We start from the raw sequence: 13,885 nt of genomic DNA, 5'->3' as shown, positions 1-13,885 counted from the left end.
GGGACTGTGTAATATTAATATTAGAAGCCCAATGCCCCAAAGCAGTGTCTTGCAGACACACATGTCTTAAAAGTTTGATTAATGATTTTTGATACTAAACTAGGGCAAGCAGCTTGCAGAAGGTGTCCAAGGAATTTCCTTAATTTATCTAGTCAGTTGCTAGAATCAAGGAGATGGAATTTTTCAGTTTTGACCTCAGGAGAGATAGTCAAGTAGGGACCCAATGAATCTACATTTATTAAGTGACTCCAATAAAAAAAAAAAAAGGGGGGGGGGTGCCTGGGTGGCTCAGTCAGTTGAGTGTCCAACTTCGGCTCAGGTCACGATCTCACTGTTCGTGAGTTCGAGCCCCGCGTCGGGCTCTGTGCTGACTGCTCAGAGCCTGGAGCCTGTTTCGGATTCTGTGTCTCCCTCTCTCTCTGACCCTCCCCCGTTCATGCTCTGTCTCTCCCTGTCTCAAAAATAAATAAAACGTTAAAAAAAAAAAAAAGTATCACACCCACCTGAGGCTCAAAGCGAGGTGCTTGTTTTTCTTTGGCTAACTTTTCTTTCTCAGAGGACCTCTCTTTGCCTTTTCTTGTTTTGGAAGTTCCTGAAGATTTTTGCCCCTCACTAATAGTATGGGAATCCGGGCTTCCTAAGGTAATGAATTCCTCATGTTTCTCTCCATGAACTAGAGAGACATAAAAAAGAAAACCAGTGAGGCGTAACAATAAAATCATGTCATATAGGAAAAGGGGAGCAAGTCAGGGAAGAGTTGTTAATTTAAGAGGCTTGGATTTCTCTTCTTTTTTAAAACAAATATTTTATAAAGATCTGTGTGATTCTCCTTTACAAAATCAAGAGGTAATTCACATGCCACACACTCACCATTTGAAGTGTGTAAATCAGTAGGTTTTGATTTAATTGTAAGGTTATGCAAAAATTATCACCATCTAATTTGTTTCCAATCTGGATGCGTTCAGTTCATTTTGTTGCCTAATTTCCTTGGCTAGGATCTCCATTATAATATTGAATTCATTTATCTCTGCTATAATATGTGTTATTCTCTTCCCTCTGCTTTCTCCAAGCAGGGTGTGAAGGGTTTTTTGCCTTATGTGCTATTAATTCTTTCTAACAACTAAATATCCAAGTGGCAGAGGGAGAAATAACATTTGTTGAATCCCTACAATGTTTCTTTCTTTTTTAATTCTCAAACCACCCCAACAGGGCAGATTCAGAGAGGCAATGAATTTTCTTACGTTCCCCCAAGAGGTTGGAATTCAAATATGAGTTCCAAAGACATGTCAGCCCCTTTCAAAACTGGAGTCTTGTAAGTGGTAAGTGATCCCGTTAGCAAAGTAAAATAGTAATTGTCAGAACCCAGCTCTTATTGATTGCTTAGTGCTGGTTATTAGCTACTTGCAAATGTGGGCAGATCATCCTGTATGACTGCAAACTGACTATAAGTAACCCAAGTTCACAAGCGGGCGACTGGTCTTTCTGCCAACAATCCTAGCTGCTGAGAAATGTTGCACTAGGGAAAAATTCTTCGGTCATATAATCAAAGGGCATGGAGGTAAATTGTGGATCAGCCACTGGATAGGTTAAATTTGGCAGGTTTATTACATTCTTTGATTTTGTTTCCTCCTCTATATAATGGAGATATTAATTCCATGCCCACAGGGCTTAAAACTAATCAGTATAGGTGGGCGCCTGGGTGGCTCAGTTGGTTAAGGGTCCGACTTGGGCTCAGGTCATGATCTCACAGCTTGTGAGTTCAAGCCCTGCTGGCAGGTGTAGCCTGGAGCCTGCTTCAGATTCTGTGTCTCACTCTCTGCCCCTCCCCCACTTGCGCACGCGTGTGAGCTCTCTCTCTCTCTCTCTCTCTCTCTCTCTCTCTCTCTTGGCGGCGGGGGGAAAATAAATAAACATTAAAAAAGTAATCAATATAGGGCATTTAAAATAAGATAGTATCTGATATCATACACACTGGGTTTTTAAGATATTAACAAATGTCAGCTGAAATTGAATCTCAAACTGCCCCATTAAGTATTTCTGGGGCTCCATTTTTCTTACTACTCATAGGTCTTAGTGTTTTAATCATATATTTAGGTGTATTTGATTCCTTTCAAAGTAACATATTCTAATATTCAAGTTTATATATGTAAACACATAATACAGTATCAGGCAAACAACAGGTGCACTCTTCCTTTACATTTTAAAATATAGAGTAAAATGATTTCTCTATTCTTTAATGTCATATAGTATAGTAACATTTTTTACAATTAATTACAAGTTCTCCAAAGGCCAGAATATCATTATATATTTCATTATTTTTAATGTTTATTTTTGAGATAGTGAGTGATCCCTAGTTGGGGAGGGGCAGAGAGAGAGAGAGAGAGAGAGGATCTGAAGTGGGCTCTGTCCTTACAGCAGGGAGCCCAATGTGGGGCTCGATCTCAGGCCCACGAGATCATGACCTGAGCTGAAATCCGACACTCAACTGACTGAGCCACTCAAGTGCCCCTATATATTTCCTTTTGATCCCGAATTTCACCTAGTATGATTCTAAGCTCATTATATGTATTCATTATCTCATTGTTTAACTTTAATATATAAAACTTTATAGGGAAACTATGTGTTGAGAGTATGTGTATCAGTTAGGTGCAAGAATAAATGTCCTCCTGATTCAAACACCATGAAAAATGTGACATCATATTGTATATTCCTGTAATTAGAAGAGCTCTAGAATAAATGACAATCAGAATAAACTAATATACTCCTTGCAGAGAGGAAACAGCAGTATCTGTTGATGAAATGAACTTGAAAAGACCTTTAGCATTATGGCTTTAATTTTCCTCCTACATTATCTTACATTTATCCAGGATGCAGCAAATAGAAATCTTCAGTGGATACTAAGACATAAAAATTACAGAAATGTATTTTTTATGATTAAAGTTCAGTGCTTTGATTTATGTATCCAGGAACTAAAAACTGGCTGGGATTTTAACATTAACATAATTTCTAAGCTAGAATACTTGTTCAGGATAAGGTATACATTTACCAAGTACAATCATACTTGGTAAATGTAAACAGGAAAATCTTGAGATAATAGATGCTAGACAGACAGATAGATAGATAGATAGACAGACAGAATCTAATCATGTTTGGTTTCTTCAAAGACCTTGAATTGGAAACACCATGCATACATTGTGCCTGAGAAAGAATAATATACTATTATTTAGAGTTAAGAAAATAGTGTTACAGTCCTGTTAACAAAGGTGGGTTGGGCTTGAAACCAAAGACCTTTGAGAATGATAAGCCAAATTTATATGTGTCTTTGCAAATAGAGTTAGAACCTGAAAGGTGCAGGCCAATAACATAAAAATGTAACATATTGGCAAGAACTTTAAAATAACAACACAACTAATTATACATGAAGGCAGATGATATCCCAAAGTACTACCTGGTCCAGATCTTCCAATTTCTATTTCTTTAAGAGAAAGCCACCTGTCTCTGCAAGCAATTTTTACCAAAACTTAGGTATTGAAATATACTAAAGGTGGCACTGTTGTCTCATGTTAACCAGAGGGTAAGCTTCCTAAAAATTTATAACAGAAATATTCTAGGTTGAACATAGTTATATTTCAGAACTTACTTTTTTATTATGGGTTATAAAGATGTGAGTCTTTGGGGGAAATTATATATTTTATTTCTCACAGAAATTAAATGTTAAATTTAAATGAATAAATGTGGTGATATTTCCATTAAATTCAGGATGTACACAAAATTTAAAGTTAGGACACCAATATACTTATGAAAAAAATTGCTTCCTCAACTTCTTCTTGATCTGAAGTATTGATAATTGAAAAGTAAGCTAAATTAATTATTGAAAATGTTAGTAGCAATTTTTCTAAAATGCATCATACCCTTAAAGTTGAAGTTTGTAGGTCTTGAGTTGTAAATATAATTGACACATAGAATCTGACATATCTATGTTTTCATTTAAACAAACTGGCTTCCTAAAAATCCACATTTATAAACATGATACTGATTAGTCTGAATTCAAAAGCTGCTTAACTTTCATAAAGATCGGCCAACATATTCTTTCTAATGGAAAATTTTCCTATTTCATTTTAAACATCATTCAATTCCGAATTTATTTGCTAGCTACTTGCAGCAACAAATGTATGATACAATGCAACTTGTAATTTAATTTTAGTAGCTGCTCATTCACACATAAAATCATCAAATGTGATGTCAAAAAAAAGAAGATGCAATTATGCCCGGAGGCTTTTTTTCTAGTTAGATACATAATAATGAGAATACCATTTTGTTGAGGTCTACTAGGTTCTAGAAACTTTACATATATTATCTTGAATCTTACAACAACCTTGAAAGATAGGAGTTATTATTCTAATTTCTCAGGTGATAAATAACTCAGTTTCAGACAGCCTAAGGTATTTTAGCTGCTGTGTTATATTTCTCCATTTAATATTAACCTCAGGTTTTTTTGCTTATTTTTTTGTTTTTATTTTTTTATTGAGGTATAATTGACATGCAACATTACATTAGTTTCAGGTATACAATGTGCTGTTTTATATTTGTACATACTGCAAAATGTTCACCATGATAAATCTAGTAAATGTTAATTTAAAGAAAACTTAATTTATATTATTAATTTTGTACCATTACCCAACTCTATACATTATACTATTTCATGAATTATACTACTGTGTTTATTTTAGATATTAACTTTTTAGTTTCCTCTAGAATTTTAACATTTATCCATTAACATACCTAATGTATTAAATACAATAATTTGCCACATTGATTTGTTTACTGGAAGTCCATCTATGGTGGACAACCTGAAGTTGAGAAACCTAAAAGATCTTCAGGAAAAACATGATAAGACTCTACACAAACTTGTATGTTCAGCAAAATATAGACAATTCCCTAAATAAAGACATTAATAGAGAATACAATAAAGATCTCAAATTGGTACCATCACATATTATTATTTTTTCCATTCAAAAGCTCTTGCTAGAAAATTAATTTCCATTTAAAATCCTAGCTTTGCCAGGGCCCTGAGTGGCTCAGTTGGTTAAGCATCTGACTCTTGGTTTTGGCTCAGGTCATGGTCTCACGATTCATGAGTTCGAGCCCCACTTTGGGTTCTGCACTGACAGCACAGAGCCTGCTTGGGATTCTCTCTCTCCTTCTCTCTCTGCTCCCCCCACTCTCTTTCTCTTCTCAAAATAAATAGACTTTAAAAAATATTACAAAATAAAGGTAAATCAATAAACAAAATCCGAGCAGTGCCAGTGACTAGCTGTGTGACCATGGAAAAGTTCCTTAAGCAGCCTGTGTTTCAGTGTTTTCCTCTGTAAAGGGATAATAGTTACAGCATCTACCTCATAGGTTTATTGTGAGGATTGATTGGGTCCATATACATAAAGCCTCCAGAAAGCCTCTGACATAAATGTTAGTAGCTACCACCGTTAGGACTATGTCAACACTACTAGTTAGAAAGTTTCTAAAGGGATAAAACATTATAGTAAAAAGGTTCTGGGATTTGGAATAAGTCAGACTTAGGTGAAAATCTTTACTCTGGTTCATCCAGCTGTGTTAGTTTAGGCAAATTATTCACAGCATTTAAGCTTCATTTTCTCACATGTAAAATCAGGATGGTAATAACTACCTCTCGGGTTTTTTGTGAGAATTGACAATAAAGATATATGGAAAGTACACAGTACAAGACGTTCATAATAGCACTAGAAAAATCATAATCATAGTAACCAAACTTCTAGATCTCTCCAGTGTTTCCTTTTTGCTTACAAAGTACAATTACATGATTTTCATTTTTTTAATTGAAATAGTAAGTACTCATTGAAAACTTCTGATTTATACATTTTTAATTTTAAATTAAATTTTGTCTGTAGGTACTAAAAAAATATAGATAGGAAATTGCCACTTCAATATATTGGTATATACTCATTTTTTTTTCTGCATGTACCCCTTTTGCTCTCTGACCCACTCATATATTTTTGAAGAGGAGTGGCAGTTGAGGGTCCCCCATGTTCAACAGTATATGAAGTCCTCATATTAACACCAATGGGTCTCTGTAGGCTAAGCACAGGAAAGCATTTCTGAATCTTTCTTCCTCACCATTCCAGACCAGAGAAGGAAGGGGAACAGCCTCGCATGGCGAGATGCGCACTGAGTTTTCCTTGTGTTTTGTGTCTCATGTTCCTCTGACTGGAATTAGCCTCTCCCCAGCCACACCTTACACTTGGTGAGTGGTCCTACAGGCCAGGTGTGTCCAAATGGGATTCTTGGGTATCTTCTGAGACACATTCTCCTTCTCACCACTTCCACTTCCAAGCAAGGTTCACTTCCGGGGCGTCTGGGGGGCTCAGTCGGCTAAGCCTCTGACTTCCTCTCAGGTCATGTTATCATGGTTCCTGGGATTGAGCCCCCCATCAGGCTCTGCCCTGACAAAGCCCAGCAGGCTTGGGATCCCTGGTCTTCCTCTCTCTCTCTCTCTGCCCCTCCCCCACCCACGCACACCCTCATGCTCTCCCTCCCTCTCCCTCTATCTCTCTCTCTCTCACTTCCCTGCCTGGCATACTTCGGGACTGCATGGTACAAACTATTTGACACCACCTCCCCTGTTCACATTTCAGAGTGTCATTTCTTCTTTTCCTAAGGATCCCCAGTTTACATAAGTTTACACAATTCACACAACTTACACGTACTGGGAACAGATTTCAATTATTGAAGAAAATAGACACAGAGATTTAAAAACCTGAATTTGATTAGATGTAAGGGTATTTGCAGGTATTTTGTGCCTTTTTAGATGTTAGGACTTCACCTTGGAGAGTTGGAAAGAAAGCCTCATTCACTGTTCTGAAAGCATTGTTCAATGTGATGCTACCTTTCCTGAACAGCTTAAATGTTTTCACAAATATCTCCTCCTTTATCACTGTCCATTCTTCTATCTTGTTGGAACATTATTTTGAAACAGGTTCCCCTGTGAACAAGATCTCCAACTGAATTTAGAAGGACTGTTTCTGTTGTTTCCTTTTCATGATTTATAATGGGATCATTTATTCCCCGTCATGTGGATATGAGTTTCCATTGATAATTTCTATAAACAACAGTAGTATGACTATTTTGAGTTTATAGAGATAGGCACAACAGAATATAATAATATAAAAATCAGAAGTATCAAGAGCTACAAACAACCCATTAAAAAGCCTACACAGGAAAACAAAATAAGACCAAACAACAACAACAACAAAACTAGATTTGACTCTCACTCTCTGACCTATGAAAATTCCTCATACCCAGAAATGTTATGTAAAATAGAGTAGTCTATAAATTTTCCTTGAAAAACAAAAAAAGAAAGAATGTCTTTGCTGAACACACATCAGACACATGTGCACACACAAACTAGGCAGTTTCTCACACACAAACTGTTACTTTGACTTATCTTATAATTATGAATATTTTATTTGTACATAGATCTTTAACATAAAATATTGAATCCAATTAGTATGAAGCACATATTACCAACTTCTTTACGGGGGGGGGGGGGGAGACACAAAATCACCCAGTAATTTGCACCATCCATTATTTCAAGCAGATGTCCATTGATTTATATAGGAAAAATATCTAGATTTTTTTAAAGCACAGTATAAACTATAAGACTTTGATTTAGACTAGAGAGAAAGTTGAGAGAATGACCAATTTAGAGAAATTTTCAGCTTCCACATGCCGCTTATTCATATCGTAATTGTGTCCTTTTCTGGTAGACGAGAATTCTAGATTGTAATACCTGTCTCTGGGGATTGTATGTTCATCACTAGTAAGCAGTAAGCTGGTTCAACAAACAAATTTTGAGCTCCAGAGCACCTGCCCTGGGTGATACACACAACACACGTGAATAGCAAAGAGGTGGCAACAACGTGGCTCTGGTGCCACCACTCTGTCTACATGTGTCCATGCTAGACCCTGATAAAAGATCACAACACTCTCTTGCTAACCCCCAAACAGCCCAGAATGTTTTCAAGACAACACTCCTGCTGTTCCTGGCATAGCACTTTTATACATTTGTTCAAGAAACGTTAACCAACAGCTTCTATCTGGTTCTAGAGGAACAGGGATGAGGCTGAAGCAGAATCCCTTTCCCAGCGAGAGAGGTGCAGTGGGGAGGCAGACAAGTTCAAGATTCCCATAGGGCGGCATATATTCCATGGACATGAACTCAGTATATGCGAAAGGAAATGGGGACTCTTTGCGGTCATTCATTCTTATAAATCTTCTTTGGATTTTATGTCCCACCATAGAATCTGTCCCTTCTAATAAAGGGGAAGCTCAGCCATAATAGCTTTCTCTAACTTTGGTGATAAACAAACCTCTATCAACGCTTTCAATGATCAGGTTCATGCAGTTAGTATAAGCAAGCAAACACACGAACGGTTTTTGATAATCAGTGAATAGAAGCAATAATAATAATGAGCAGCTTTGGTGTATCTTCTCATTCATTCGTTCAACAATAATCATGGAGTGATTACTGTGTGCATAGTTCGCACTATGGATAATGTAAGACTGAACAGGCAAGATTTGGCAAGACTTCCTGCCCTCAAGGGGATTGCATTCTAGTAGGAAATAAGGTTGACCCTGGAACAACATTGGTTTGAGCTGCATGAGTCCACTTTGTGAATTTCTTTTTCTAGTGCATCAAATTTCCTGCTCAGGAATATTGAGAGTAGTTTATATTTGAAAAATAAACCTGAATCTTCTTTCACTTGGAGATTCTCCTCTTAAATATTTCAAGAACTAACCTTCAGGGTGATACCTTCTCAATGACTTAGACAATAATAATTTTATAACTATAAAAGTTTTTGGTACACTTATTAGATAATCATCAAGTAATATTCACTAACTGGACAAAACATTTTTAACTAGACCTAAACAATCTCATATTTTGGTTCTTATAAACCAAGTTGTAAAGAGTTTGAAACATAATCAATTAAAAAACAGAAAATGTCACTGGGTATGAAATACAAATTGTAAGCAATAATGATTTAATAATTACATGATCAATTTGCTATTAAATATTTATATAAAACATAAAATGCATGAAAAACACGTAGGGTTACATACCTTTGCTATCATTTTTCTCCATTTCTTTTAGTGCTTGAACAAACGCCATCTGACTTTCGGTGAGAGGCCAACTGTTATACAACACCAAACACTGTATAATGTACTTGTTAACCTGCGAAATAAAATGTAATGTTTACGCAAAAACGATAAGAATAAACATAGTATAAATCTAATAATTTATTATTTTAAGCACATAAGTTCATATTTTTCTGGATCACATAATCATAATTTGATTAAATGCTATCACAGGTTCTCCAAATTTTGTAATGCCACAGTCTATAAAATTTATCCTCACCTCCCCACCAACACCCACCATTTTATAACCTACTATCAATAATTTTTGCATTCCTGTTTAAAAATGAAACTTATTTACATTTGTTACTTATCAGTTTTGGAATCAGGATTACATTAATCTCTTAAAAACAATTAGGAAGTTTGTATTGTTTTTCTGTTTTCTAGAACAATTTATTCCTTAAAAGTCTATTACATCTATCTTGTGAAGTCAGCGGGGCCTGTGACTTTTGGAAAGGTAAAACTTTGATTATCATTTCAGTTGTATTATTCTTTATTATTATGATTTCATATTTTGTATTTTTCTGCTGAAGCAGTTTTGACAATCCTCTCCCACCCCAGGAACTTGTTATGCCTTTTGCCCTAAGTTTTAAATTCACTAGCATAGAGTTGTATAATAGTTTACGTTTTTGTTGTTGTTGTTTTCAAAAACTGTTGCTTGCAGTTATATCTCCACCTAGTTTTAGTTCTGGATTTGGTTTATTTTATTTTTCTTTTTTACGAGAAGCATGTTCACTTATTATTTTTTATATTAGAGAGAGAGAGAGAGAGAGAAAGAAAGCACGAGTAGGGGAGGGGCAGAGGGATGGAGAGACAGAGAATCTGCAGGCTCCAGGATCCAAGCTGTTAGCACAGAGCCCCAGGCAGAGCTCGAACTCACTAGCAGTGAGCTCTTGACCTGAGCCAAAGTCGGATGCCTAACTGACTGAGCCACCCAGCCGCCCCGCATGTTCACTTATTAATCTTAAAAAAGCTTAGGGTTCATGAATCTTGCTAAATTTTGTTTCCCATTTTATTAATTTCTACCCTCGTTTTCATTAAAACTTTTTCTTCTTTTTTCTTTGAGTTATTCTTTGCCTCTTTTTCTAACTCTTTTGTTTTGATAGCTTAGCTCATTTGTTTTGAATCATTCATGCTTCCTGATGAATTAATCTAAAAATGAACATTCTACTGAATGTTGCTTTAGATGTAGCTATAAATTTTGATTTGTATTTTCTAGTTGTTACTGAGTTCTTTGTATTCATGGTTTCTTTTGTGATGTTCTTTGTAACTAAAGAACTATTTAGCATATTTTACTTTGTTTCCACATTTATGGGATTTTAGACTGTTATTTACTGATTTCTATATTTTTGCACTATGTTAAGATAACACCTATATAATATAGTTTGGTTTTTATTGAGGCTTTCTTTCTCAATAGGCTATGAAAAGTATATTCTCAGTGTATTCAGGGAAGTGTTCTATATAAATGTCTCAAGAATTAAGCTTATGCTTAAATCTTCAAAAAAATTTTTTAATGTTTATTTATTTTTAAGAGATGGAGAGACAGAGTGTAAGTAGGGAAGGGATAGAGAGAGAGGGAGACACAGAATCCGAAGCAGGCTCCAGGCTCTGAGCTGTCAGCACAGAGCCTGATGCGGGGTTCAAACCCACAAACCTTGAGATCATGACCTAAGCCAAACTCGGACGCCCAACCTACTGAGTCACCCAGGCACCCCTTATGCTTAAATTTTCAAATCCTAGGGATCATATATATTCTTTGAGCTCGGTCTGTTGGTTTCTGAGAGTTGCATATTCAAGTCTTCAACTGTTAATTAACTTTACTTTTCTCTGTAGTTCTAAAGAGTTTTTGCTTTTAATTCATTGAGTCTTGACAGGTTATACTATATGTTAGTTATGGTCATTTTTAATTGTTATGTTCTTCCTTTTATTTTTATACAATATCCTTCATGAATTCTATGCACTGAGATATCAATGTATCATCACACTTCTTTCGGTTCAACTTTAAACTTTCTGTGCCATTTTGTTTAAAAGTGTCACTTTTAGATTATTTATAGTTGGATCTTAATATTTAATCTGACTTTAGTTTTCTATTCTTTTAATTGGTTAATAATTTGGTTTTGTTTATTGTAATTAGTCAGATCAAGATTTATTTCTGGTCATTTATTTATTTATTTAATTTTATTTCATTTCCAATGGATAGATCATGTTTTCTTCTGTTGCTTTAAATTACATGAATTGTCACATATATATATAGTCATATTAATTGTGATATATATATATATATATATACACATTTTTTTTTACCTTAAGGCACATGTAAATTAGAATTTATTAATATAAGACCTTTTCTGGGGCGCCTGGGTGGCTCAGTTGGTTAAGTGCCTGACTTTGGCTCAGGTCATGATCTCGCCGTTTGTGAGTTCAAGCCCTGCATTGGGCTCTATGCTGACAGCTCAGAGCCTGGAGCCTGCTTCAGATTCTGTGTCTCCCTCTCTGTCTGCCCCTCCCCTGTTCATGCTCTGTCTCTCTCTGTCTCTCAGTAATAATAAATAAACATTAAATTTTTTTTTAAATATGTAAGACCTTTTCTGTAATTATAGAGCCTCCTAATTCATATGTAACATATTTTTAGATCTACATTATAGGGTTAGTGTACATATTAAATCTGCTATATATTTTAAAATCTCTGCACCGAGAAACTATTAAATAATGTCTTATTCCTTAATTCTGTTTATACGGGTGGCATTACACTGGTGGGATTGCATATAGAAAGAATCACATACAATTCATTGACAGTTTTTAGGAAGAGAATTCTTGTAATTTTTGTCAGATTTTTAGAGGCAATACCATTCATTGAATGATTCTCTTAAATGTCAAGATACCTGCTGTGGCATGCTAGCATTTTCTTCTATGGTGGGCATACTGATAGGTTCCTCGTCCAAAATAGGCTGACCAGTGTCTACCGTTGCACTTACAGTTCTACCCTTATAGGATTTCTGACTTCCCTGGGTGGATTTCTTCTTAGTGTACAATTCTTGCTCCTTCTTGGATGAAGTCTGCACTGCAAGAATCTGCTTGCTAGCTGAAGGGAGAAATACCACACTTAAGTGAAAATGTGTGAGATGCATAGTTATGACTGTGTTATTTAGGTACATCCTTTTATAAGACACTCAGAGGACAGGTATATTTGTTTTGTTTTAATAAGATAAAAAAGCAACATCACTGGCTTTGGAAATATTCTGTCTTAAGCAAATTTACCATAGTAGCATGTGATTTGCATACAGCAATGCATATTCTGAGCAACCACTCATTATATTAATTATGGTATATCATCAACAAAACTGAGCCTTACACAGTCATATGAAATAAAATATTTTACTATCCCTAGTCCATAATACTTGCCAAAGACCCAATTTCTTAGATTGTAAATTTTGTGGAAAATTACAAATTTTATCTTAATCTTACAGCATGAGTACTGGTAAAGATCTTGTTCCTAAAAATTATATGACGTATATTGAGATTCTTTAAAATTCCCAGGAGATAAAGCAAAACCTGAAGAGGCCTATAATTAAGATTTTGTTACAGGGTCACTTCCGAGCCTTCTACATCTTTGCGATGGAGTTTATTTCTTCCTTAGTACAGTAGAATGTTTGCTTACAGAATAAATATCATAGTCTGTCATATCTTATTTCACTACAAATATCATGTACACACACACACACATTTCTTTTTCTTTTCTTTTTTTTTTTTTTTGGAGGCAATTTTGGCAGGGATACTGTAGAAATACAGGTCATAAAGAATTCACAAATGAATATGCTTCCAAGAGGAGCAACTGAAAAACATTTAGAAAGAAAAAGGAATTTCAATGTCTACTTACATAATGAATAAATACAAATTAATAGCATCCCTTTAAAATTAATGTCCCATTTGAAATCTAAATAAAGAAAATATCTAACTTACAATAACAACTCTATCAATATCTATGGAGACATTTTTAAATCTGTGAAATATAAAATAAGTCATGGATAAATGGAAAAAATAGCTTTTACTTGCATATGAATTCAAACAACAAAGTTGTCTGTTCTCCTCAAATTAATCAATCTACATATTCAAAGGCAATCAGAAGGAAAATGATAGATTTTTACATTGTTTGAGGGGAGTTTGAAAAAACTGTATTAAGTTCATCTAGAAATACAAATGTGAAAGTGGAAGTATCTTGTAAAAGAAGAACAATTTTGGATAGTGGCTATAACTTTGGATTAATTTTGAATTCTGTCCCAATTATCCTTCTACTCCATTTCTATTCCCTTCTTTGCCACATGTAAACTCATAAAATTATTTTTCAAATGTTTGTGTGTAATTCTCTTGGAATAGTAATTTTTGAAGTGAAATAATGATAAACCATATGACAAACCATAAACAGTGTTTGACTCCACTAACTTCACTCAAAGGGATTTGGAGAGGAATGTTGGGGTTAACTAGTTGTTTAAAGAGAAAACAGGAGGCCACAAATACTATAGGAGAGTCACACATAAGTGCCTGCTGACATTTTAGAATTAAGATATCCCTGCGTGAACAAAACTATGAAATCTGTGTTGAGTGGAATAGAGTGAAGAAAACAGAACCAATTTAAAGAGTAGGAGCATCATTCAGACTAGCA

At 35.1% G+C, this 13,885-nt stretch overlaps 1 protein-coding gene across 11 annotated transcripts in view; it reads right to left on the bottom strand.

Moving 5' to 3' along the window:
• The window catches only part of ADGB (androglobin), a 162,343-nt gene that overhangs the window by 24,450 nt on the left and 124,008 nt on the right, over positions 1-13,885 (bottom strand). For 10 of the 11 annotated variants that reach the window (XM_045058174.1, XM_006932082.4, XM_045058180.1 and 7 more), the window contains 3 exons: positions 12,108-12,307; positions 9,154-9,265; positions 504-673 (listed from right to left, as the gene is read on the bottom strand). In XM_045058174.1, the coding sequence (XP_044914109.1) occupies positions 504-673; positions 9,154-9,265; positions 12,108-12,307 (482 nt within the window). The remainder of the gene's footprint in view (positions 1-503; positions 674-9,153; positions 9,266-12,107; positions 12,308-13,885) is intronic. The other variant, XM_045058177.1, reaches the window with a different exon arrangement.

The sequence above is a fragment of the Felis catus genome, chromosome B2, assembly GCF_018350175.1.
Source record: "Felis catus isolate Fca126 chromosome B2, F.catus_Fca126_mat1.0, whole genome shotgun sequence".
NCBI classification, from domain to species: domain Eukaryota; kingdom Metazoa; phylum Chordata; class Mammalia; order Carnivora; family Felidae; genus Felis; species Felis catus.
Note: the sequence above shows the minus strand (reverse complement) of the source record. Positions and strands in the feature narration are given on the sequence as shown.